The 24,630-nt window shown below is 52.0% G+C and overlaps 1 protein-coding gene across 1 annotated transcript in view; it reads left to right on the top strand.

The window, feature by feature from the left end:
• Positions 1-24,630, top strand: part of LOC120505555 (E3 ubiquitin-protein ligase RNF213-like) — a 49,303-nt gene that overhangs the window by 8,224 nt on the left and 16,449 nt on the right. Inside the window, 36 exon segments of the mRNA XM_039716216.1 lie at positions 123-311; positions 769-967; positions 1,581-1,639; positions 1,877-2,030; positions 2,498-2,641; positions 3,211-3,309; positions 3,441-3,585; positions 4,125-4,298; positions 4,562-4,720; positions 5,013-5,623; positions 5,904-6,069; positions 6,608-6,825; positions 7,323-7,463; positions 7,574-7,735; positions 8,174-9,314; positions 9,773-9,966; positions 10,329-10,481; positions 11,129-13,732; positions 14,052-14,260; positions 14,561-14,656; positions 15,062-15,180; positions 15,691-15,813; positions 16,391-16,476; positions 17,228-17,372; positions 17,674-17,809; positions 18,221-18,406; positions 18,678-18,817; positions 19,234-19,388; positions 19,698-19,910; positions 20,256-20,436; positions 20,439-20,856; positions 21,196-21,359; positions 21,455-21,557; positions 22,211-22,325; positions 23,392-23,602; positions 24,232-24,422. Of these exon segments, the coding sequence (XP_039572150.1) occupies positions 123-311; positions 769-967; positions 1,581-1,639; positions 1,877-2,030; positions 2,498-2,641; positions 3,211-3,309; positions 3,441-3,585; positions 4,125-4,298; positions 4,562-4,720; positions 5,013-5,623; positions 5,904-6,069; positions 6,608-6,825; positions 7,323-7,463; positions 7,574-7,735; positions 8,174-9,314; positions 9,773-9,966; positions 10,329-10,481; positions 11,129-13,732; positions 14,052-14,260; positions 14,561-14,656; positions 15,062-15,180; positions 15,691-15,813; positions 16,391-16,476; positions 17,228-17,372; positions 17,674-17,809; positions 18,221-18,406; positions 18,678-18,817; positions 19,234-19,388; positions 19,698-19,910; positions 20,256-20,436; positions 20,439-20,856; positions 21,196-21,359; positions 21,455-21,557; positions 22,211-22,325; positions 23,392-23,602; positions 24,232-24,422 (9,703 nt within the window).

Here is a 24,630-nt window from a genome sequence, read left to right as displayed (position 1 = left end):
GTTAATTAAAGGCACATAGGGAGATTGAAAAGTAGCCTCCCACACCCCTAGGGTGTTCTCAAGGCTGGGATAAAGCTGTTCTTTCACTCAGTGTGTTTGTTTTGTTTTCTATTTTTATTTAGCTTGAAGGTCGACCTGACAAACTTGTGCCAGTGGTGCATTGAACGTGACATAGACCAGTGGGTGTGGGTCCTTCCCCTCCTGCATTCCTTTGCTGCTCCCCTGCAGCAGCAGCATGGGCTGGTGGAGGAGGATGCCTGGGCAGGGCTGGAAGGGCTTCCATTTGCTGAAATCAGGAGGAAGCGAGATGCGTGAGTTTTCCAGATCTCCCAGTTCTTCCCAGTGCCCTCCTCATCTCTCTTTTTTGTTGTTTTCCCCCTCCCTAATTTTTAAAGAGTGTGAAATGTATCATGTTGAGGGAGGATGGGGCATTTGGGCACAGCCACACTGGTGGCTCAGAGGTCAGAGTGTAGCTCAGCTGGGCACGGTGTGACCCCTCAAACACAGCCCCCAGTTCTGCCAGCCAGGGAGCAGGTGGGAGCTAAAGTTGCTCCTGTTGTGTAGAGTCTGACCAAGACCTGGAGTTCCTTTTCCCTGGGTGCTTGTGCTCAGTGGTTTGGTTCTGCTGTGCCACCCCAGGGCCTTGGGGACTCCCACTGATCTCAGCTGCAGGGACAAAAGCGCAGGAATGAGGAGGAGACTCCTGTGTGGGCTGCACAACCTTGTTTTCCCTGGAATCCTGAAGATTTTGTTTTATCTCCCCTCCAGAGGCACCCTGCTGGAACGAATGAGAGAAAAGAAGCACTTGATGGAATTTGATGGGACTCTGGTCAAGTCCTGGCTCTGTGTGCTGCCCCTGGGGAGCCTGGCTGAGTTCATAAGAGACTTCTCCAGTGACCTGTTAGTTACTCTTCAAGGTGTTCTGTACAGGTTGGAGAATGTTGACCTCTCGTGGAGAAGCTCTCAGGTTTGTCTTCTGGCAGCTTTACCCAGCTCTGGGATGAAGGCTCAAACTGAGCATCACTGAGGGGACTGGGGCTGGCAGCAGGTCACAGCACAAAGAGCTTCAAACCTAGCTAAGAGCAAAAATAGTTGCTCTGGAGTCAGAGACTCCTCAGGGGAAGAGTTGGGGGTTTATGTGCAGCAAGAAGTGGTGTTGGCATTGATGAGGGGAGGGTGTTCTTAGCTGGATTTGCTCTTGGTTAGTGATGGCAAATATTTCATTCTTGACCTCGTCAGACAGGTACTTGAAACTGTTTTTTGCACAGGAGGGTTGGACAAGGAGCTGCTGGTTTGGGAGATTTTCCTGCTGTTGTGAAAACTCTTGTATTGTTGTGAGGACAGCAGGAGTAAGACCTTGCAGCTAATAATAGATTTGAGACTTCCAAATTGTAAGAAGTGCAGGTTGGGTTTGTGCATCTAAAAGCTGCCCAGGTATTGGCTCTGACATCCAGTAAATAAGTTCTGCTATTTTACAGTGTATTTGTAAAAACGTTGGAGAAGATGCAAAAGAATAGTGAGTTCCCTCTTCCTCAGCTAATCAGAGTTTCTTCCACAGTTTCATATTTTTGTCTTTCCAGTCTCAGGTAGAGAAGATTCTAAACACAGTGCTGCAGGCCTTGGATGAGCTCCCAGCCAGGTAAGTGCAGTGCACCTCTGTGAGAGCATTGTCTGCCTCTGCACCAGGGCTGGGGTCCTGCTTGTGTGCCTTGACATCTCTGTGGAGAAAAGAATCCTGGAGTTCTATCCCATTTTTTAAATCCAACTGAGGGAAGCAGCTGCCACACAGTGTTGAATTTGGTGGGGTTTTTACTTTAATTTTTTATTTTTCCTCAGAGCAGAAAATTAACTCTCCCTCTGTGTTGCTGCCCTGCAGAGCTCTGGGGGCTCCTTCTTGGCGGTGCTGCTTGTCCTGCTGCCTCAGGCTGCACGAGAGGCTCTGCAAGGCTACCAGGACAGTGGGGTTGTTCCTGATCCCTGCCACTGCTGCCACCCTGATTGCCAAGGTTGCCCAGCTTCAGCCCCCAGCAGTGAGTACCAAGGAACTCTTGGCTTGATACAAGCAAGAAATGTCACGAGTGTGGCACAACACACTGGGTTTAGGTCAGATCCAGTCTCTGAAGAAGTTCACACTCTAAGCAAGACTGTGATACTTTCAGACAGGTGTGGAGTCACCTGATGAGTTTGGTTCTTATTGAAAATAAGGTCAGATGCTCAGGTTTGCCGTGATAAGCTTTGTTTTAAGTCTGGTTTTGTTTCCCTTTAAACATTTGTTATCTTTACTTCCTGGAACAAGCTTAAGCACAACCTGCCTGTAAGCAGTGCACTTTCCCAGCCTCTGCTCTTTATTCAAGCAGTGCTGGGTCTGTTGCTGGGCTCTTGTGTGTTCTGGATGTGTTTGGGCCTTCTCTTTAGAAATACTGATGTAAATCAGTTATCTATTGCTGTCCTGCTTGAACTGTGTTTATTTTGTTGTCTTCCCCTCTGTGTGGAGCAGGTTCCAGGGGATGCTGTGCAGGAACTTCCAGAATTGCTCCGTGGAGCTCTGAGGGAAGCTCGAACCTGGTTCAGAAATGTTTTAAAAGAGAAATTACTGAAGGAGTACCCGGACCACGTGGCCTTCTCTTTGTTTGAACTTCGGGTTTGTCATCTTCTGCTAATGTCAGTACAAAGGGGCTTTACTGTAGCTTAGCCAAGGTCTTGAGTCTGCTGGCTCTTTGCTGGGCTCTGCAGCTGTGGCTGGGTAAGGAATGGGGTGGGCATGGGCAGTGTTTGAGGTGCACCTCCGTTCTGCTCATCCTTGGCTTTTCCTAAAGGCATTGCTGGGGTGAGGAGCTGCTCCTTGGTGTTGTCTTGCTCCCAGTGTGTCCCGCGGGTTGTCCTCAGGCCTTCCAGCAGGCAAAGCTCAGAGCAGCTCTGCCACTCTGAGCTGCTGCTCCCAGCCCTCCCTGGGACAGTTTCCAGCAGCAGGGTGGAAGTGCCTCATCCAAAAGTCTCTTGTAGCAGCTGAGACATTTACACACTGTTTGGGCTTAAAAGCTGCCTTTTGCAGCTCTGGGAGTGTTGCTTTTCCTCAGGATGGAAACATCTGGGAGGGCTGCAGACTGTCTGAGACATGTGGGGCATCTCTTCTACATTGTTCTTTTAATTTTCTTTCTCTGTTAAGTCTCAGCATTCAGTGGTTTGAGCTGGTTTGCTTTTCCCCTGCAGGCCTGGAATAAGTTTGTGACTATCAGCTTTCCAGATGAGCGGTTCACCCAGATGTGGAAGAACACTTTACTTGCAGATCTGAAGAAAAGAATCCAGCAGGTAGGGGAGACTCCAGGCAGCCTTGGCTGGTGTCCAGAGCAGATGGAGTGACTTGTGCTCTGCTTGGAGCAGGAGCACGTGCAAACGTGGTGGCTTTGCACATAACAATTGCCATTGCTGTTATGAACCAGGTTCTGGAGGCTCAAGAATTGGCCATGACAATGTCCCACACTGTAACCTTGGTCAGAGGCCTGGCTCTAGGTGCTGGTGCTTTAGAGGAAATCCACATTGTGAACAATTGTCACCTCTGTGGTTTTAAGAACCAGAGAGTGCAAAGTAAACACCCAGGTGCTTAGAGAAGCCAAGTTGGTGCCTCTGTTTTCGTTCCTTGTGCAGAAATGGTGCTGCTCGGGCTCCCAAGTGCACACCAATGTGTGTAAGTCCCTTCCAAACTAACAATGTATATCTCATCTCCTTTCTACAGCAGTCACACATTTCTTTAAGCCATTGATTTTCACAGTGAAATCAGGAAACAAATATTTTCTGCTGTGAGCGTGGCTTATGAGAAGTTCTCACAAGTTATTGGCACACAAAAATGCTAAAGAGTTGGCCAAGTGAATGCATCCAAATGGCTTTTGTTTGCCCCACAGGGTTTGGGTCTGGGCTCTCTATGGGAAGTTTCCACGTTGCTGACCTGGGATTGTGGTTTTGTTCAGAAAAATGTGAGGGGCTGGAGGGTGGTGTGAGTCCACAGGCTCTTGGAGGGGGTGAGGTGGGGTTCAATAGGAAATTGAAGGACTCTGTGCCATGGTGTGGAAAAGTTCCTGATTTTGCCTGTTTTTGGGGGAACATGACATGCTTTGTGTCTGGAACAGGAACAAACAGAAACCTGCTGGACAAGCTCACAGATGAAGCAAAGGATGTTATGGCCATAGCAGATTCTGTGCTTACGAGTGTCACTGACAACATCCACAGCGGCTGCATCCTCGTGAAACACCTGGAGGAGGTTTTCCAGCACAAGGAGCACTTCCTCTGCATTTGGGAGACAAGTAAGAGATGGGTTCAAAGGGGCATGGTTGGCTGAGAGCATCACTGTGGTGATGCTGGCCTGCTCAGGAGGGGCTGCAGGGGTTGGGGATGCTCAGGAAGTGTTGCACCAGTTTGGAGTGCTGTCCCTTGGTCTGGGCAGGGAGCTGCCAGCTCCAGTTTGTGTTGTCACTGCAGGGTTTGTGGCTCTGCAGTTCCCAACCCGAGTTGGGGTGCAGGGCTTGGGAAGCATCTGCTTTGTCATTACAGGTGAGTTTTCTTTCAGAGCACCAGCAACGATCAAGTGAGGAAAAGGAACTGCTCCAGAGAAGCCTGAAAGAACTGCTGGCATTGAGGCATGAAGAAGTTGCACAGCTCAGAAGAGAGGAAAAAGCAGTGGGAACCTTCCTGAGCATGTGCAGGAAGGTGCAGAAGTCTGTGAGAGGTAGAGTTCTGGGGGAGCAGTCTGAAAGTGGCAACTCCAGAAAAGAAGCATTTTCCTTGAAAATCTCTTGGCTTTGGGAGCAGGTTTGATTCTAAGCCCCAAAGTGAGGGTGAGGAGGGGTGGGGGAAGTAAACCCAGAGCACTGAGGGGATCAAGTGAGTGCTTGTGCATCAGTTGACACTTGGAGGGGTCCACCTGCCTGGTAGCATTTTGTGGCTTGGGGGATGGGATGAAATGAGCTGCAGGCAGGCTGCACCACCTGATCTCCCTCTGACCTGTCTCTTGTTTACAGTGAATGTAGGTGAAGTGGAATTTCAACACTCAAAAGATCTTGGCTCAAAAAGACTGAATCAAGTGGTGGTAGTGGGAAGGAAGCCCCTGCAAATCTTCTACAGCCTGAGCCCAGAGCTGAAAGAGTTTGTCCACAGAATGCACTCCTTTAAGGACAGCGTGATATTCCAGCAGTTCTGGGAGGAAGCAGCACAGAAGGCAGGAGAGGAGTATGTGTGTGACAGTCCAGAGGAGGATGAGGATGAGGAGGACGAGGAGGAGATTGCTCCAGAGCTGGACCTTGATGATGCTTTGAACAGCGTGATCCGCCCTTGCTTTGACAGCTATACAATGCTGTATGATGATCTCAGATCAGGAAATCTCACACTTTCTGCAGTGGATAGAATTTTCCAGGAGTTCACAAATCATCCTGAAGATCTCGGGGTGGAGCTGAACACCATCTGTGGGCTTTGGCCTGCAGAGGACAGAGGCTGGGTTGACCAGCGAGTCCAGCAGATCCAGCAGTACCATGAAATGCATTTAACCTTTGATGCTGCCAAGATCATTGCCCATGTCAAAGAGAGTTTAGGCCTCTCTGGTGACTTCAGTATCTTGGAAAACTTGTTGCACATAGTAAGTATCCCTGATTTTGGCTCTGTACTGTCAGGGTGTTGGCTAAATTTGAACCTTCCCACAAATCTACCCGTTTTTCAAAAGCTGTTCCTTGAACCAGAATGCTTATTTGAGGTAAAAATCAAATGTTCCAAGTGCTTTTGTGTAGTCATTCCATAAAGGGAGATTATGATACTGATCTCTTGGGATGTGGCTTTGCAGAGGGCTTTCCTTTCCCTGCTGCAGAACCAGTGGCATTTCCCAATTCCAGACTCGGTGTGTATTTGCACTTGCTTTCCAGACAGAAAAGCTTGAATCCTACAAGACCCAAAAGCTGGATTCCATCAGCCCTGAGCTCGTGCAAGCCAAGAAGCTGCTGCAGGGGATCACTGTGCCCCGCCGAGGCTGTCTGAAGGAGCTGGCCCAGCAGAAGGAGTTTGTCTGCTGGGTCAGAGAAGCACTGAAAGGTGTGTGCTGCTCACCCAGGAACTGGAGACTACTTGAAAGGATGGCAGCTTGTGTGGGGAAAGAAGGAGCACTGAATCCCTGACCCCTCTGCTTAGTGCAGCTTCTGGTGTTGAGAGTTACATCGCTGATGGGTTTTGGTGTGGAATGTGCGAGGAGGACATTTTACATGTGCCCATGCACTGTTGCAGCACACAGAGACCACCCTGCTGGAAGCTGGGCTGGGCCTGGAGGGCTTCAGCAGCTGCTGCTGCTCAGTTCAGACCTGTTGTTTCAGGGGATGCAGTTGTGTGTCTGCCAGCTGAGCTGTCTGACCTGCACAGACACCCTCACTTGCACACAGTCCCCAGGCACTGCTCCCATCCTGACTGGCGCTCTGGGGGTCCATAGATGGATGGATGGCCAGGGAGAGCTGATGGGGAGAGGGCAGTTCCACAGGAGCTGCTGTTCAAAGCATTCTCCCTGCAGTTCCTGTCGAGGGTGGTGATGAGGGCTGGTGTCAGAGCTGCTGTTGCTCACTCTCACGTTGCCTCCTTTCAGACATAAACGAGCTGAAGGTGTTTGTTGACCTGGCCTCCATCTCGGCGGGGGAGAACGACATGGACGTGGACCGTGTGGCCTGTTTCCATGGCACTGTGCACGGCTACTCCTCCCTGCTCTACGAGCTCCGCCAGGACTCGGGCTTCGAGGACTTCATGCGCTGCTTGCAGAAGCTGTGGCGAGCCCTGGACAGCGATGAGACCCTCCCTGAGAAACTGGTGAGTTCTGCTGCAGCAGGGCCTCTTCATCCTCCTGCCTTTCTGCCTTCCAGGAGTGGCTGGAAGTTGGACTGCACAGGGCAAATGGCATCTGCAGCTCTTGTTATTGGAGGAAAACCAGCTGATGTTCCTGCAGCACAAAGATTCACTGTAGCTGGTGTAGCACAGGTTTCTCCAGGGCACTGTGAGGCTTTCCAGTGTGGTGTGTGGCTTGGCTCCTGCAAGATGGACTGTGGGGAAGAGGGGAGGCAAATGCCTGGGACCTCTTATCCTTTTGCAGCAGGGCCTGCTTCTGCAGCAAGAGGTGTTGAAGCTCTCTTCAACCTCCCATGGAGTGGGTAAGGAAGAGCTGTGCAGAAAGAGCAGGCTGAAACCAGTACTCATTCCTTTCTTCCTTCTCCATGATGAAACTCTTGTGCCAGCCCGAGCTGTTGGTCCTGGTCAGGTGTAAGCAGGGATCAGATTTCACAGCAGTGTGGTGTCTCCTCTCCCCACAGCGTGCCTCGGCTCAGCACCTGGAGTGGCTGAAGACAGTGAAGGAGAGCCATGGCTCTGTGGAGCTGTCCTCGCTGTCCCTGGCAGCTGCCATCAACAGCAGAGGGGTCTATGTGCTGAGGGCACCAGCTGATGGCCAAAAGGTGAGGCTGAGGTCACTCAGCTCCTGCTGCCCCTCCTGCCTGGGGGCTGCTGCCCTGGCCTCAGGCAGAGCCTCAGCCCCAGCCATTCTGACAGCTCCTGCTCTTGGCAGGTCTCCTTGGACAGTGTCCTGCGCTTCACCCTCCCGGGGAGCTCGGGGGACACCGAGGCCTCCTGGAAGTACTCGCTGGCAGAGCTCCGTGAGCTGCAGAACAAACTGATGCTCATGTCAGCCAAGGGAGAGCAAGGCCTGGAGGTGGAGAGGTTCTCTGAGGTCAGATTCCAAACCCTGGGGGTTACTGGTATTGGGGGCCAGGGCTGGGTTTTCTCTTGAGTATAAGCTTTTAAGGCTGTGGTTGACAGTGGAGTTTCTGGGGGTGGTGGTCACAGGCACATGGGTGTTTCTGCCTTTGGTTTCTTGCTAAGGTGGAACTAAGCTGGAGACAGAACAGTGAACTGGTGGCCTTATCCTCTGGCTGCACTGGGGATTGTCCTGGCTGGCAGCATCAGTGTAATTTTGTAGCAAGCTGGGAGTTCCTTACTGGTTTCCTGGGGATGCTGCTGTAAAAACGTCACAGAGAGTCTGTGGCTGCTGTGCAAGGTCTGACACACCTTGAGGCCAAAGACTTTCTCTTCATTGAATGTCTTTCCAGTGGTTTCGTGGCTGAAACTTGTAAATCAGCTTGTTTCTCTCTCCTCTGTCCTCATACAGGTCTTTTCCAATGTCCAGAGGCTTGCCCAGGCCTTTATAGACCTGTACTCAGCTGGGAACATGCTTTTCCGCTCCTGGCTCGCCCAGGTGTATTGTTCACCCCACAAAGAATCCTGTGTTTTTATAGACTTCTCCCTGGGCCCCATCCCAGTGCTGGAAGGGCAAGGGGATATGGCAGCTGTGCTCCCAGCCCTCTGCAAGACCATGGAGAGCTTCCTGGAGAGCTGGAAGAGCTTCATGAATGCCAAGCGATGTGAGCATTTCTACCTGAACTACTACAGCGCGGAGCAGCTGGTGTACCTGTGCTCAGAGCTGGGCCGGGGCAGCCCCAGCCAGGCTGCCCTCATGATGCTCTCCTTCCTCAACCCCCACTGCACTGAGCAGGACGTCCTCACAGCCCTTGGGAGCCAGGGGCCTCCCAGCTCAGGCCAGGCTGTTTCTGACTTCCAAGTGCTGCTGGATGGGGAGAGGGACCTGAGCGCCCGGCTGAAGTGTATCTGGGAGTGCTACATGAGCAACATGGGCTCCTTCCTCCCCAACTGCCTGGACATGGACACACTGGGCGTGTGGCTGAAGAACCTGGCCAGCAGTGGCAAGGAATGTGTCACCAGAGACTTCCCTCAGGACCTGCTCTGCGTGGGCCAGCCCAACCTCATCACCTGCCCTCGCTCCGAGGTGCTCAGCTCTGCCCTGGCCATTTACATGAACAGCCCCGAGCAGCCCCTTCCCACCTTCGATGAGGTGCTGCTGTGCACGCCCCAGACCAGCGCAGAGCAGGTGGGGCTGTTCCTGCGCCGGTGCCTCATTCCCTGCCAGGGGGGGAGCAAGATCTACACCATGCTCTACGCGGATGAGCTGAGCTACGACGTCAGCTGCAGGGCAGAGGAGCTGTTCCAGCACCTGAAGTGCTACAACAGCTCCTACAGGCTCATCATCCTGTGCAGCTGCGAGCGGGACACCAGCTACCTGCTCTCTGCCTTCAGCCACTACAAGGTGCACATGATTCCCCAGAGGTCACAGGCAGAGATCCAGCAGTACCTGCAGCACCACTTCCGAGTGGCTCAGCCCTCCAACTCGGCTGCAGCCGTGTTCAAGGAGCACATGTGTGTTGGGATTGTGTCCTCCAAAAGAGCTGGCATGGGTAAGATGGCATGTGCAGGGTGGCTTCTGCTGAGAGCTCAAAACCAGGGTGGGGTTCACCTTGCCAGCTTTTGTGTCCAAGATTTAAGTATCTTGGTCAAAAAAAGCAATGCAGACTGGTCAGTGCAGGGAGGTGAAAGCTGGAAGTCACCTTGTCCCCTGGTTTGACTTTAGAAACAAGCACAAAATAGAATAGATTCAAGTCCTAATAAAGAGTAAAGCTTCTCTCAGGCAGTGGATGGAAAACAAACCATGTGGATAACAAGAGCACTATGTGGGATTCCAGGCTCCAGCTACTCAAACCAGATTTAGACTTTCTTCTGGAATGCCTTTTAGGAAGCTCCAGAGGTTTTAGGGCATAGGATAGTTAAGCATTTTATTTCCTTCTGTCGATTATGGTCTTAATGTGATATATCTCATATTGATTGCTTTAATTCTTGTGAATGTTTTTAATAACAGGGAAATCTCTGTATGTGAAGAGGCTGCATGAGAGACTGCAAGAAGAGCAGCCTGACTGCACAGAACTTCTGAAAACCATCAGACTGATTGAACCAGAAGTGGATGAAGATAAAGTGCTAAAATCTCTCCTGCCTTTTCTGAAGAGAGAACACCAGACAAAGCCCATGATATTCCATTTTGATATCACCTCCTCAGTGAGTACATCCCTCCCTCCCACAGCTGCCTTGTCCCACAGGTCCTGTGTAGACCCTTGCAGGAGCTTTCTTTAAAGCTCTTGTTTCTCAACCAGCCATTTCCCTAGCGTGTGTTCTCTCATTATTGTGTAAGTAACACAAATACCATAAAGGTGATTGAACTCTGGAGCAGTTGCCCAGAGAAACTGTAGAGTCTCCACCTTGGAGACATTAAAAACCTGACTGAATGTGGCCCTGGGAAGCCTGGTCTAGCTGGGCCTGCTTTGAGCAGAGAGGCTTCCCACCCTCAACTGTTCTGTGCTTCTGTGCAGTTGTGATGGGTAAATAAAGAGGAAGTGCCTTGCTCTCTCTTCTTGTGATAGGTGCAGCGTGGAATTCCAGAGTTTCTCTTCAAGCTGTTGGTTTTGCAGTACCTGACAGATAATAATGGCAACATGTGGCTACGGCAGAAGTGTCATCTGTACATCATTGAAATCCTGGAGGTGTCCCCAGTGCCAAAGACAGCAGCCAGACCTGTATGTACCAGCAATGCTCCTTTTCTGGCAATTTCTCAGTCACTTTGCACATAGCTGTGGTGAGTTGTAGAGACTGTAACTGTAAACACAGCACAGGAGTTCCCTGTTTCATTGGGGGTGTGCTGTATCCCATAACAATCTAATGTCCCTGGTGTTGTACAAAGTGTCACTAACACCAGACAGCAAATTGGGCCTGCCTGGTGTCCTTGGGTTGATGATTTCTGAAGGCACATTAGTCCAAGCTTCACTGCCCCCACTGTAACATTTATAGGAAACATAAAAATGCAAAATATAATCTTCCTTGTGTTAATTTGCATGTTTGAAAATAGGCAAATATTTATATGCAGCTGTAAGAATAGAATGTAAAAGTGACTGGAATAAATACCAGCAGTTTCTTGGGTTTAGTTTTCTTTGAAGTAGCCCAGAGAAGGGGCTGGAGGTGATGCCAGACTCATGTTCCTGGAAGGAAAATGTAGGAGGGAATAGGATTTCTTGGTGCATTTTAAGTGGAAGAAGGGATGCACAGAGAAAAGGCTGGCCCCTGTTCCTCAGTTCTGTGGTTTTAGGCAAGGAGACTGTTAAGAACAGATTAAATAAGCTGATGAAGAGTGAGCTCTGAGATGACCTTTTATTTTCTTTTTCTCCAGATGTCAGTGAGCCAGAAGTATCACTTCTTGGATGTGTTCCCTAAAATAACGTGCAAGTCTCCCAAAGAAGTGCTAGAAATGGAGACACTTGGGAACAGTTCTGGGGATGTGGGAATGGACAAGGAGGAATTTTGCAGTGAGGCTTTCCAGAGACCCTTCCAGTACCTGAAGAGGTTTGACCGGGGCTGTGACCTGGACACGTTCTGGTACGAGGCGCTCTCGGTGGAAGGCAGCCCTGCAGAATGCCTGCAGCTCTTCCTCCTGCACTGCGGGGTCATGGATCCCTCCTGGGCAGAGCTCCGCAACTTCACCTGGTTCCTCAACATTCAGCTGAGAGACTGCGAAGCCTCTGTCTTCTGCAACCCTGACTTTGTCCAAGACACTTTGAATGGCTTCAAGAACTTTGTGGTTGGCTTCATGATTTTAATGGCGCGGGATTTTGCGACGCCCTCCCTGAGCATTTCCGACCAGAGTTCAGGAAGACGATCCTCCCACCTGGAGAACGTCGCCGAGGAAGATCTGCTTCCTTTCCGCATCAGGAAGAAGTGGGAGTCAGAGCCTCATCCCTACCTGTTTTTCAATGAGGATCGTGTGTCCATGACATTCATTGGTTTCCACTTCCAGCAGAACGGGAATCGCATTGATGCCATCAATCCTCTGAACGGGAATGTCATCAAGAAGGACATCATGACTGCCCAGCTCTACCGGGGCTTGTTACTGCAGAGGGTTCCCTTCAACGTGCCCTTCGATCAGCTGCCCCGCGAGGAGAAGCTCGAGAGGCTCTGCATGGTGCTGGGGCTCCCCTGGGTGTTTGACCCCGATGAGACATACGAGCTCACCACAGACAACATGCTGAAAATCTTGGCCATCGAGATGCGATTCCGCTGCAACATCCCAGTGGTCATCATGGGAGAAACAGGCTGTGGGAAAACCAGGCTGGTGAAGTTCCTGTGCCAGTTACGCAGAAGCTTTGTCGAGGTGGAGAACATGAAGCTTGTCAAGGTTCATGGAGGTACCACTGCAGAGATGATCTATGCCAGGATCAGGGAAGCAGAAGCCCTGGCTAAATCCAACAAGGAGCAGCATGGGTTGGACACTGTTCTGTTTTTTGACGAAGCCAACACGACAGAGGCTGTGAGCAGCATCAAGGAGGTTCTGTGTGACCGCACGGTGCAGGGGCAGCCTTTGGCGTCTGGCTCTGGCCTGAGGATCATCGCAGCCTGCAATCCCTACCGGAAGCACACAGACAGGATGATCCAACGCCTGGAGCTGGCTGGGCTGGGCTACCGGGTGAAGGCCGACGACACCCGGGAGAAGCTGGGATCCATCCCGCTGAGGCAGCTCGTGTACCGCGTGCACGCGCTCCCGCCCAGCATGATCCCCCTGGTGTGGGACTTCGGGCAGCTCAACAACTGCACGGAGAAGATGTACATCCAGCAGATCGTGCAGCGCGTGGCGGAGCAGCTGCCCATGGCCAAGGACGAGGTGAGGATGATCACAGAGGTGCTCTTTGCCTCCCAGCAGTACATGAGGCAGAGGGACGATGAGTGCAGCTTCGTCAGCCTGCGGGACGTGGAGCGCTGCATGGAGGTGTTCAAGTGGTTTTACAGGCACAGCCACGTGCTGCTGAGGGAGCTGGAGAAGTACCTGGCCGAGAGGAAAGCTCCCAAGGGCGGCAGTGACAGAAACGGTGTCATCTGGTCCTTGGTGCTGGCGGTCGGGGTCTGCTACCACGCGTCCCTGGAAAGGAAGGAGCCATACAGGACTGCCATCAGCCAGGTCCTCCCAAAGCCTTATGATACCCAGAAAAAGATTTTGGAAGAAATCACCCTGATGCAGGACTTATTCCTGAGTGGAGTGCCACTCCGGGATACCATAGCAAGGAACTTGGCCTTGAAGGAAAATGTCTTCATGATGGTCATCTGTATTGAGCTGAAGATCCCTCTTTTTCTGGTCGGGAAGCCTGGGAGCTCCAAATCCCTGGCAAAAACCATTGTGGCTGATGCTATGCAGGGCCAAGCAGCTCATTCTGATCTGTTCAAGGACCTGAAGCAGATCCATCTCGTGTCTTTTCAGTGCAGCCCTCTCTCCACTCCAGAGGGAATCATAGGCACTTTCAAGCACTGTGCTCGATTCCAGGAAGGGAAGAACTTGGAGGAGTATGTATCAGTGGTGGTTTTGGATGAGATTGGGCTGGCAGAAGACTCTCCCAAAATGCCCTTGAAGACTTTGCATCCACTTCTGGAGGATGGCTGCATAGACGATGTCCCTCTTCCTCACAAAAAGGTTGGCTTCATTGGGATTTCCAACTGGGCTTTGGACCCTGCTAAGATGAATAGAGGCATCTTTGTGTCTCGTGGGGACCCCAGCAGAGAGGAGCTCATCGAGAGCGCAAAGGGCATTTGCTGCTCGGCACGAGGGGCTCTGCAGAAGGTCGAGCAGTATTTCCATCACTTTGCAGATGCATATGAAAACATTTGCAAGGCCCAAGACAGGGAGTTCTTTGGCCTGCGTGACTACTACAGCCTCATAAAGATGTTTTTTGCCTTAGCTAAGAGCTCCAAAAGCGAGCCCACACCTCAGGACATCGCCGAGTGCAGCTCTGTAGCAGGCCAGGGGGGCAGTGCAGCTCTGCAGCAGGCCAGGGGCACAATGCAGCTCTGCAGCAGCCTAGGGGGGCAGTGCAGCAGCTCTGCAGCAGGCCAGGGGCACGGTGCAGCTCTGCAGCAGCCCGGTGGGGCAGTGTAGTGCAGCTCTGCAGCAGTCAGGGGCACAATGCAGCTCTGCAGTAGCCCAGAGGGGCAGTGCAGCTCTGCAGCAGGCCAGGGGACTCTGCAGCAGGCTGGGAGGCACAGGAGCTCTCCAGCAGGCTGTGGGGCAGTGCAGGAGGCCGGGGTGACAGTGCAGTGCAGCTCTCCAGCAGGCTGTGGGGCACTGCAGCAGGCTGGCACCCTGTGAGCACAGGTGTGCTGCATTGCTGCCCCTCTCTCTCCAGGTCACCACCTTCTCACGGCTGCTCACCAGTGCTGACGCTGCCTGCCTGGAGAGAGAGGTGCAGGGCAAGGCCCAGAGGCCCCAGATCCTGTTCCTGCAGCAGTTTGACACAGAGTACTCCTTCCTGAAGGGCATCCGGTGAGGCTGGGCCGTGTTTTCCTGCTGGGAATGGGCTGTCAGCTGTGTGCAGGGTGTGTGGGCAGAGCGTTCAGAGTAGCACATATGGAAAAGGGAGCTGTGCTGGCAGTGGGCTGGCTCTGCCCAGATATCTGCTGATAAGGGACAAACCTTGTCAGCTCCATCACATGAGATGGGGTTTGGTGGTTTTCTCTTTCCTCCTGTATCAGCCAAAGCTAATGTGGAATGACTGGTTCTGTCGTCTTTAATGTTTGGTCTTTATACTCGGTGACTTCTGTTAAATCTCTTTTCACTCTTCAGGGATTTCCTGGATTCCACTTCAGGAAATAAAGTCCTCATTATTCAGACAGACTTTGAAGATGGCTCTCAGAATGCCCAGCTCATTGCCTCAGCCAAGTGAGTGGGTGTGGAGGGGTTCAGTTCTGCCAGGCCGCTCCTCGCTGTGTTGGTTATTGGTGCTGTTTGGGGATCTCACACTCAGGAATGTGCAGTCCTTTCTTCTATAGCAGAATGAATCTAAATCCACTGATTGTATTTCAAATAATCCATAACCCGAGTCAGAGTAAACTAAGCTGGGTGAAATGAGCTGATAATCCCCTTTGATGTGTGAATTCTGGCCAGTGGCTGCAGAATTCCTGAAGAGCTGAGGGGCACAGGATAATTCAGGGCACAGCTGGGAGGAAGGAGTGGGAGTCACCTGTCTGTTCTGGGAGAGGACACGTGTCCTCTCTGAGGAGAGACCTGTGGCCATGGGGCTCTGTGTGCCTTTGCTCTGCCACCAGCATTTCCTCCTTGCTGCAGGTACACTGTTGTCAATGAGATCAACAAGGTGGACCTGGGGGAGGTCTCTGTCTTTGTTTACTTTATCATGAAGCTTTCCCGGCTGGAAGGAGGAACATCCTACGTGGGATTCCATGGAGGTGGGTGTGCCCATCTGTGCCTTCAGGCAATGATTTCTCTTGCTCACTGTTCCTCCAAATGCTGAGGAGCTGGACTCAGTGTGTCCTGTGGGTTGTCAGAGCTGCTTCCCTGTCCCACAGAGCTGCCCAGGGGAGCAGTACCTGGCAGTCCTGGCTGGGAGCACCTTGCCTTGCCTGCTGACAGACAGGTCCCCTCTGCTGTCAGCTGGAGAGCAGCACACAGCCACGAGGGTAACCCTGTGAGTGTGTTGTCCTCCAGAGGCTCTGGAGCAGGTGCTGATGTGTTCAGCAAGGTTCCTCTGGGTCTGGGGCCTTCTGAGAGCCCCAGAACCTTGGACCTGTCAGGCAGCAGCAGCAGGTTCTGAGGGCATTGTGCTTTCCCCTTGTACAGCAAGGGGTGCGAGTTAGTGACCTCTGAAAGTAACCCCAGGGGCTGGCAGGTAATTCTGGGGAGCTCCTCTGGAAGAACAAGCTGCAGGCTGGGAGTGATTCCTTGTTCTGTGCCCCTAGGGCTGTGGCAGTCGGTGCACATCGACGACCTCCGCAGGTCCAAGGACATGATCTCTGACTTGACAGCCCTGCAGAACCTCACCATCAGCCAGGTGTTCTCTCAGGATCCAGGTGCAACCAGAGGTGAGCTGTGTGCTGGGGAAAGGGGGAGCTGTGGTCCCAGACTTGGTACTACAGGAACTGATGCCTGGCACAACTTACCTGATGACTTTCCCTGCTCAGCACCTGGTTTTGGTGGGGTCACCACATGGCTCCCAACTTGTGTTTAATTCATTACTACGACTTTAGGTCATCAAGCAAGTTAATTTGGTATTTTTCCCTTTTCTTTTTGACAAAAATGTGGCATTTGCACTGCTCAGCACAGGAGGCAGCAGATGCTGCATGGCAGAGACTGACAAGGATCTTTCTTTCCCCTCAGCTTTTTCTTACTCTCTTTCCTTGCACCACACTGCCTGACAGGAGTCAGGGAGAGCTTAAGGCATTAGCTCAGTGTCACATTTCTTCCAGCTCTTGCTGCATGAAGCCTGACAGCCCAAGCAGCTGTGGCTGTGTTTGAGAGGTGAATCTCAGCTACTCATGCAGGTGCTAATGGGTCTCTGACAGATGTTCTGCTGCTCTGGGATGCAGTTGCTAAAATAAACTCTCATCTGATTGATGCAGGAGTGCACTGCTGCTTTCTAATAACAATTCTACACCTTAGCTGCAGCTCTGCCTGCCAGTGGAGAAGCTCAGCAGGAGGAGATGATGGAGGTTGAAACATCAGTGCCAGGAGCAGAGCACCAGGAGGTCAGTTCAGAATACATTTGTTTGCCTCTCAGCTGTCACGTGGCTCTCTGCTCTGTCATCCGTGTGTGCAGCCCACCTTTTGTGTCCCCCTTCATCAGAAACCAATCAGCAATATTTGCATAATGAATGTTACTGATCAGATACAAGCTCCTCCTCCCCACTGCCCAGTCAAAATCAGCATCACTAAAGAAATCAGCCATTCTAAGGACTCTAATTCCTCAGTCATTTCATTCTTCTGATTTTTAAAAATCAGCTCTAAGAGTTTCTGTTGCCTTTCTCCCCCTGGAAGTGGGAGCTGTGGTCCTGAGCCTCACTCCAGCTGTGTGCTCTGAGGTGGAGCAGGGCTGGCTGAGGCCTTGGCTGTGCTGCAGCCACATTCACACTGCCCCATGTGCCCCTGGCAGCCTCAGCTGGACATGCCCAGCACCAGGGACATGGAGCATTTCTAGGAAAGCCACATTTTCCCTGGTCCCATTGATTATTTCAATTTCTTTCCTCAAACTGCTGAGTCTTTCCCCTGCAGGAATCTCAGCTCAGCACAAATGCAGTGTCACAGGCCAGTTTGAAGGGGCCACAGAAGCTGCATCATGTTCTTGACAGCACAAGAGCTGAGAATTGCAGCCTGAGCTGAGGGGAGCTGGGAACAGGGATGCCAGGCAGCAGGCCCTGGAGGAGCACTGTAAAGCTTTAAAGGGAGTGTGCTGGGGACAGGAGGGTCTCTCCAGGGCAATGACCTGGTGTCCCTGGGCAGGGGGAGATCCTGGACACCACGGTGCTGCTGAGGAGCTGTGTGCAGAGTGCTGTGGGCATGCTGCGGGACCAGAACGACCTGAGCCGGAGCAGGAGGAGAATTGAGATTCTGCTTGGCCTCCTCTCCAAAGAGGATGAGCTGAAAGGTGTGTGCTGCAGGGAGGCCCTGGGCATCTGGGACCACCAGAACAGTCAGCTCACTGGGGATGCAGAGGTCCTTGCTGTGCTGCAGGCAAGGGGGCTCTCCCGAGAATGTGTGTCCGTGCTGCAGTGGGTGGGTGGATGTAAGGCTTTTCTGCTGTTTTAGTGGCTTTTTTTTCTGGCTGTGCTGGCTGTTTTTTTCCCCACTTGGCCAATTATTGAAACAACTGTCAAATGCTGTGCTTGGTGGGATATTTGGGTCCAAGCTAATAGAAGAGCAAACACAAGTTCCCTGCTGTTTTGTAGCCTCTTTCCTGAACATAACCAAGGCTCGACTCTCCAGCCTGTTGAAGAAGCAAGAAGAAAATTCCCTTCACCCAAAAAACTGGGTGCTTCGGGAGGCTTCCAACCTCAGTGCTCTGCAGGAGGCAGGTACCTTCAGGTGAGGACAGCAGCACTGCCTTGTCACCTGCAGCCTCCCAGGAAGGGTCTGCAGGTGGCACCTGAGCAGCAGAGACAGCAGCTGTGTGTAATTTGTGTGAACATTTGCAGTGTCAGTCTCCAGGCTGTGCTGGAAACTCTCTGAAGGCAAACTTCACCTCTCCTGGGGAAGGGTGAGTTAGAGCTGAAGGGGCTGTACTGGGACAGGGATGCCCAGGTGCTTGAGTGGAACAGTGGCATTACAGGTGAGCCAGGAGTGAGAGGAGTGCAGGGTTTTTTTGTTGGTGTGGTATTCTTTCCCATAAAGGCAGCATTAGGATTCTGTCACATGCAAATGCCAGCAGTTATTCAGGGCAGGCACCTCCTGTTCTGCTGACATTCCCTCTGGGTTTCTCCATCTCTCTCCCCAAAGGCACACCCTGTGGAAGCGAGTGCAGAAGGTGGTCACTCCCTTCCTGGCTCTCCTGGTCGCTATCATAGACAGGAATGGCAATCTGGAGCTGCTGGCCAGGCCAGGAGCAAAGTGGGTGACAAAGCTGTGGATGTTCATCTTCAGCGACTCCAAATTCCTGAGTGTCCCTCCTGGTGTGGGGAACAGGTGAGCCTGGGGGAGCAGCAGGAGGGCTGGGCTGGGCTGGCAGCACTGGGAGCAGCCAGCACTGGCTCTACCCCTCCCAGGCAGAGGGGTGTTTGTTGGCTGCTCCAGGAGGGCAGCAGGCACTGCTCACAGTTCAGCCTGTTCTCCTCAGAGTCCTGCAGATCCCTCCCCTCCCTCCTAGGGCTCAGTTGCTTTCTGCAGCCTCTGCCTCTGTCTGTACTATGCTTCCCAGACAAAAGCCCTGTGCATTAATGACCTGTTAACCCCCCAGCCCTCAGCCAGAGATAATTGTGGTGCAGAACAACATGACAGTGTCTGCTGATGCTGGCAATGAGATGCCCTTCAGCTGGAGGATAAAGGAGTACCTGGAAGAGATGTGGTTGGAGGCTCAGTACATCCAAAACACTGAAGGTGAGAGCCTGGCTTCAGTATCTCCATCCACTGCCCTTTGAGCTCTGGTTTGTCGCTGCTGTGCTCCTCCTGTCACTGGAGTCACCTTCATTCCCTCTGTGCTCCTGTGAGCCAGCAGAGTTCTGTGCAGGCAGCTTTTCTTTGTGCCTCTCACCATTCATCTTCCTCACCTGTTCTGTGCCCTTGCATTCCAAGTGCTGTGGGGCAGCCAAGAGTTAATAACAAGGTGAAATTCCAGAAATACAACACGGTGCTGGGCTGACAAGGCCTGGCTTGAGTCCCTGCTCAGTGCCCTGGATGAGGGGAGTGCTGGATGCATCAGTGATTAATGAGGTGTCAGTGTCTCTAGGATAGATGCTGTGTCAAAGCCAGCTTCCTCCCAACATCCAGCTTTTCTCTGTGTCTTCATTTTCCAGGCCATGCTGAGAAGTTTGTGGAATACTTCCAGAAAACTGCCCTGGGAAAATTCATCTCTACTCTGACTGAGGAAGAAAGGCAGATGCTCTTCGAGTGCTACATCACAGACTTTATTGTCTTGACCATCGGTGTGTCCTCCCAGGAGGAGCTGCAGGTCAGGGGCTGGAAATTCTTTGGATTCTTTGGGGAGAAGAGTGTGATGCCTGTGAATGTGTTGTACTGAATCATTCCTGCCTTGGGGAAAACCTCCTCTGGGACAGCCCAGCAGCAGGAGAACCCCAGAGCAGACCACTGGACACTGGGGTTACTCAGAAAGGCAGCACCTGCATACATTGACACATTTAAGGCTGTCTTTGTAGGAAAGTGATTCTCATATTTCAGGGAATTTTGCCAGGATTTCCAGTACAAAATGAATTATAAAAGTACTTTCTCACCTCTGGTTTTCTGTGTCCCACCCCTGCAGTGTCTGCGTGTGGCATTCATGTCCTGCATTGAGGAGTGGATGGCAGAGTCCCCCTGGAGGAAGGAGCTGGTGCCCTCCCTGCCCTGGGCCCACCTGGCACACAACCAGTTCAAGAGCCGCCTGCAGAACTTCTCCAGGATCCTGGCTGTGTACCCCCGTGTGACTGGCTACCTCCTGAACCAGCAAGGATGCAGAATTCCCTGCTCTGAGATGGTAGAGTCACTGCCTCAGCCCTGGCAGGGAGCTCTGTCTGCACTTCAGTCTCCCTCGGATTTCAGTGACAGCAGGGGGGGAAGCACAGGCTGGGGTTCCTCAGAATTGGGAATGATCTGCTGTGTTCTTACTGCTACAAGCAGGTTTTTAAATAGTTTGCCCTGCTTTTGCATTAGTTAATAGGACATGCTAACAAGCCAAGCCACAAACATGAGAATTGCAGAGCTTAAATTAATCAAGTATGACATTATTCAGTGCAGCACATGCTGTAGCAAACCAGACTGAGAGCCCAAGGTCCATGAGGAATTCTGAGCTGTTGTTACCCCTGGCCCTGTGTGTGTGCAGGTTCTGGACGTGCTGGCTGCCATGGTGTGTGCTGAGGAGCTGGAGAAGCTGGTGCAGACAGCCTCCCCTGAGCGCTGGCTGCAGAGAGTGAAGAACCTCCACATGCCCATTGAGTTCCTGTGCAAAGAGGAGGGTGCCCAGCGCAGGGGCAGCCGCTGCCATCAGCTGCTGAGGGAGCTCAGGTAGGCACCCAGCTCTGCTCACAGCCCTGCTCTTTGCCTGGTGCTGCTCTGGGACATTGGAGCAGCCTGAAGCTGTTCTGGTGCTGCTTTTCTCAGGCTTTGCAAACCTTTCCAGGTTCTTGCTGGGCTCAATTACATACCAAGCAGCAAGAACCACATTTTTTTCCTCTCATCTCCTGCAGATTCTCTCTCTAAATTTGGCAGAAGCAGCTTTACTCATTGCTGTTTCTGGATTCCAGGCATGGTCTGGAGCCGTGTCCCATCTGCCTGGGAGAGCCAAAGGACCCCATCTGCCTGCCCTGCAACCACGTGTTCTGCCACAAGTGCATCAGCCTGTGGCTGGTGCCAGCACAGATGTACTGTCCCTACTGCAGGGCAGCTGTGGAGGACGTGGAGTTAACTGTCTCTGAGGAGCTCAGGTACTCTAGCCACCCTCTCCAAGGTGGGAGCATCCAGGGGGGAGGCTTTGTGAGGAGGTTCTCAACTCTGACGTGGTCAACACGAGCAGAGTGGAGGGTGAACTCTGCTTCATCCCTCTGGAACTGAACAGGTCCTGTCTGTTCTGTTGTTTGAAAAAAGGGAAAAGCTGCTGTAGCCTCTGTAAAAATATACAAATCATAGAATGGTTTTGGTTGGAAGGGACTCTAAGGATCATCTTATTGGGAAGGTGGAGAAGTATCTCCCTTTGGTGACTTTTGCCTGTGTGTGCTCAGTTCCTCTGTGGTTTAAGAGGTTGTGTTTGCTTTTGCCCCTCCCAGAGCTGCCATAGCAAAGAACTCCATGTTCCGCCAGAGGTGCAATAATTTCTTCATTGACATGGTCACCACCATGTGCTTCAAGGACAACGAGCCCCCTGAGCCAGAGGTGATCCAGAGGCTCCTGAACCTGCTGTTTGTTCACAGAAGCCTCGTGAAAGACCCAGGTGAGCTCCCTTCATCCTGACACTCAGTCTTACAGAGCTGGATCTGTCACCACCGTCTCTCACTTGCCAAACCTGTCCTTCCCTTGCCTCCACAGATCACCCTGCTGTCTACACAAAATTCCTGTCCCCTTTTAATGATGAGGTGGATGAAACTCCCATCATCCGCTCTGTGATGCTGAAGCTGCTCCTGAAGTACAGGTGAGCACATTCAGCTGAGGGAGGTTAGGCCAGGCCAGGTTCAGCTGTGCTCCTCATCAAACCCATCCCATTGTTCTCCTCACCTCCCTAAGTTTCATTAAATCTCACATTCACCTCAAAATCTCACAATCTTTGCATTAGTCATGCAGCTTGGCTGGCTTGCATGGAGCTTGTGGTGCAGTGTGAGCAGCCTGTGCAAGGTTTACCCGGCTGTCCCTCACTAACCCTGTGCTGAGGGTGGATGCCTGGGTTCTGCAAGGTGGCTGAGTAGTCGCTCTGATCTAGGTCAGCAAAGCAAAACTCCTCATTCACAGAGATTTAATCAGGATTTGAACTGATCTTGTGTCTGCCCCACAACCCTCCCCATTCCCACAGCCCTCCCAGCCTCCCTTTGCAGGCAGGGCTCAGAAGCCCCTTCTCAGGTGTGACCACCTCCTGAACCAGCTGCCTTTTGCCCTGGGAGTGCTCACTGAGCCTGGCTCATTGCCAAATGTCACCTGCAGAAAAGGGCACAAGGGCTTCTCCATCTCGCAGCTGGATCCAGAGTGACCCCACCTGTCCCACAGCCAGCTCTGGGAGCTGTGCTGTGATTTAGAGCAGGGGCAGTCCTGTCAGCCTGGCAGCTGTGTCAGGGGTCTCTCTCTCTCCTGCAGCTTCAATGAAGTCAAAGATGATGTGCAGCGTTACCTGTCGCAGGTGGAGCACAACGAGCTCCTAGAGAAAAATGACAAAAAAGAGCTCTACTTGCTTTTTGTCAACTGCTTGGAGGTAAGAGCTGGGCCCTGAAACTGTTGCAGTTCCATGAGTAAAAAAAGTCAAGAACAGAAATTCTTCTGCAGTTCTAGGTGTGTTTCTTGTGTATATAAATATTTTCCAAGTAGAAAGCCCAGAAGGAGTTGATATGAAATCACCTGGTCAGAACTTGCTGTCAGGATTGAGTCTTGCTTTCCAAGGAAAGCCTTGTGTGTCTTTGCAGTGTTACATAAATTCTTTCCCTTGGACAAGTGTCTGAGTGTTAAACCTCAGACTCCAGCACAGGAGTGCAGCAAGCAGGGCCTTTCTCATGGCAGCAGCCCACTGCTGAGCTGCCTTCTTGTCTCCACAGACCCTTAAATTACTGTGCAGAACTTAAATTATTATGCCTTTTGGATTCTTCCCTTTCCTTCCCTTGCATAACTTTCAGGGCTTTGGACAACTTGAAACAAATATGACAGCAGGGGAGAGGTTTTATTTCTACAGTTTTTTTTAAGTGACTTTGTAGTTAAAATCATTTGTGTTTTTGCTAAGGGACAGACAGGTAGAGCTTGGCATCTTGGAACATGAAATGTGTGTTATTCACAGCCTGCTCATGGCTCTTGCTCAGCTCCAAGCTTGAGGGTGTGGGACAGCTGGGGCACATCCTAAAAATGGTGTTTGGTGACATGGTGGAGGTTTAGGATGAGGGGGCAATGGCAGTGGGGTTGGAGGGTGCAGGGATGGTTTGGAGGCTCAGGGATGGTTTGGAGGCTCAGGGATGGTTTTCTGTGCTTGTGGCAGGGATGGTTTGGAGGCTCAGGGATGGTTTACTGTGCTTGTGGCAGGGTGGGCTGGAGGCTCAGGGATAGTTTGGAGGCTCAGGGATGGTTTGCTGTGCTCGTGGCAGGGTGGGCTGGAGGTTCAGGGATGGTTTTCTGTGCTCGTGGCAGGGTGGGTGTACAGGGTGGGATGGAGGCTCAGGGATGGTTTGGAGGCTCAGGGATGGTTTGCTGTGCTTGTGGCAGGGTGGGTGCCCTGGGGACACAGGGGTGGCTGGGTGAGGTGGCTCTGTCACTCACCAGTGTTCTGGCCTCTCTAGGATTCCATGTGTGAGAAGTCAGAGGACAGCCTGGGATATGGGCACGGAAGCAGTGTGCCCGAGGACAGAGCCTTTCCAGAGAGCTACCTGCCAGCCAGCAGCAGAGAGGCTCCCCAGGAAGCCTCAGTGGAATACCTGCAGGCCGTGGCCGAGGTGCGCCTGTGCCTGAGCAGGGCTGCAGAGCTCATCTTCCACCTGCAGCAGCACACACGTGAGTCTGACTGCTCTGCTGGAAATGCTGGCTGCAGGGCAGGTGGGCTGGACCCTGTCAGTGCCCTGTGCTCTGCTAGGACCTGTTTTGGTGTGTGGCCAAGGAGGAGAGCAGCAATTCCTTTTTCCTTGGGGTTGTCAGTCAGTGTCTGTCCCCTGTACCAGGTGTTAGAAGTTCTCTGTAACTGGTAGCAAGGCTGTGCTGGTGACCCCAGTGTAGTTACATGGCAGTTACACCTGTAGAAGGAGATTTATTTTATTCTCCTGATGCTAACAGTGAGATTTATTTAGAGCCCACTAAATTGAACTTTAAAGCATAAGTGCTGCTTCAGACCCAGGACTGCTGTAAGGGTTATTGTTTTATATGAATGAGAGCTCTGCACAGCTAGAAGGGATTAAGAGTTTATATTGACGAGTTTATATCTTCCCTGTCAAAGAAATGAATCATTGTCTGAAATCTGGCTGAGAAAATGCTCCAGACAACACCTGAGGAAGGGAGGGCTCTGAAGTTCTTTGTAATAACACAGTACTAATAAAGGGACTTGGTGCTACAGCTGGGGCAGACAGAAAAGTTTTACAAGGTGGGATGTGCTTTTGCCTCTTTGTTTTAACCTCTTTTTTCCCCTCCAGAGCCAGAGCAGATGAAGGACGAGCAGCGTTACCTGAAGAGTGTGGAGAAGTTCTGCAGGCTCGCCAGGAACGACTGGCACTGCGTGTACCTGGTCAGGAGGATTGCCAGCCAGCACGGGATGGAATTTGCTCAGAAGTTGGTCACAGAGCCACAGTTCAGCTGGGTGTTCCCAGCAGAAATTCTGCAACAGGTAGACAAGAGGCACCTCTCCTGGTGATGGTTCTGGTCTCCTCTTTGCCTTCACTTTTTGCTGCTTTGGGTATTCCTAGTGTCGTGTGCTCTTGGGGCTCTTGGGGTCAGGCCAGAGTGGCAGTGGCTGGGAGCTGGCTTGTCCTGGCTCTCGGGTGAATGGAGACTCTCCTGGCAGCACCACGTCTGCTGCTGCTGCTCTGGGGAGC

The sequence above is a fragment of the Passer montanus genome, unplaced genomic scaffold, assembly GCF_014805655.1.
Source record: "Passer montanus isolate IOZ18808 unplaced genomic scaffold, ASM1480565v1 scaffold35, whole genome shotgun sequence".
Classification (NCBI taxonomy): Eukaryota; Metazoa; Chordata; class Aves; order Passeriformes; family Passeridae; genus Passer; species Passer montanus.
Note: the sequence above shows the minus strand (reverse complement) of the source record. Positions and strands in the feature narration are given on the sequence as shown.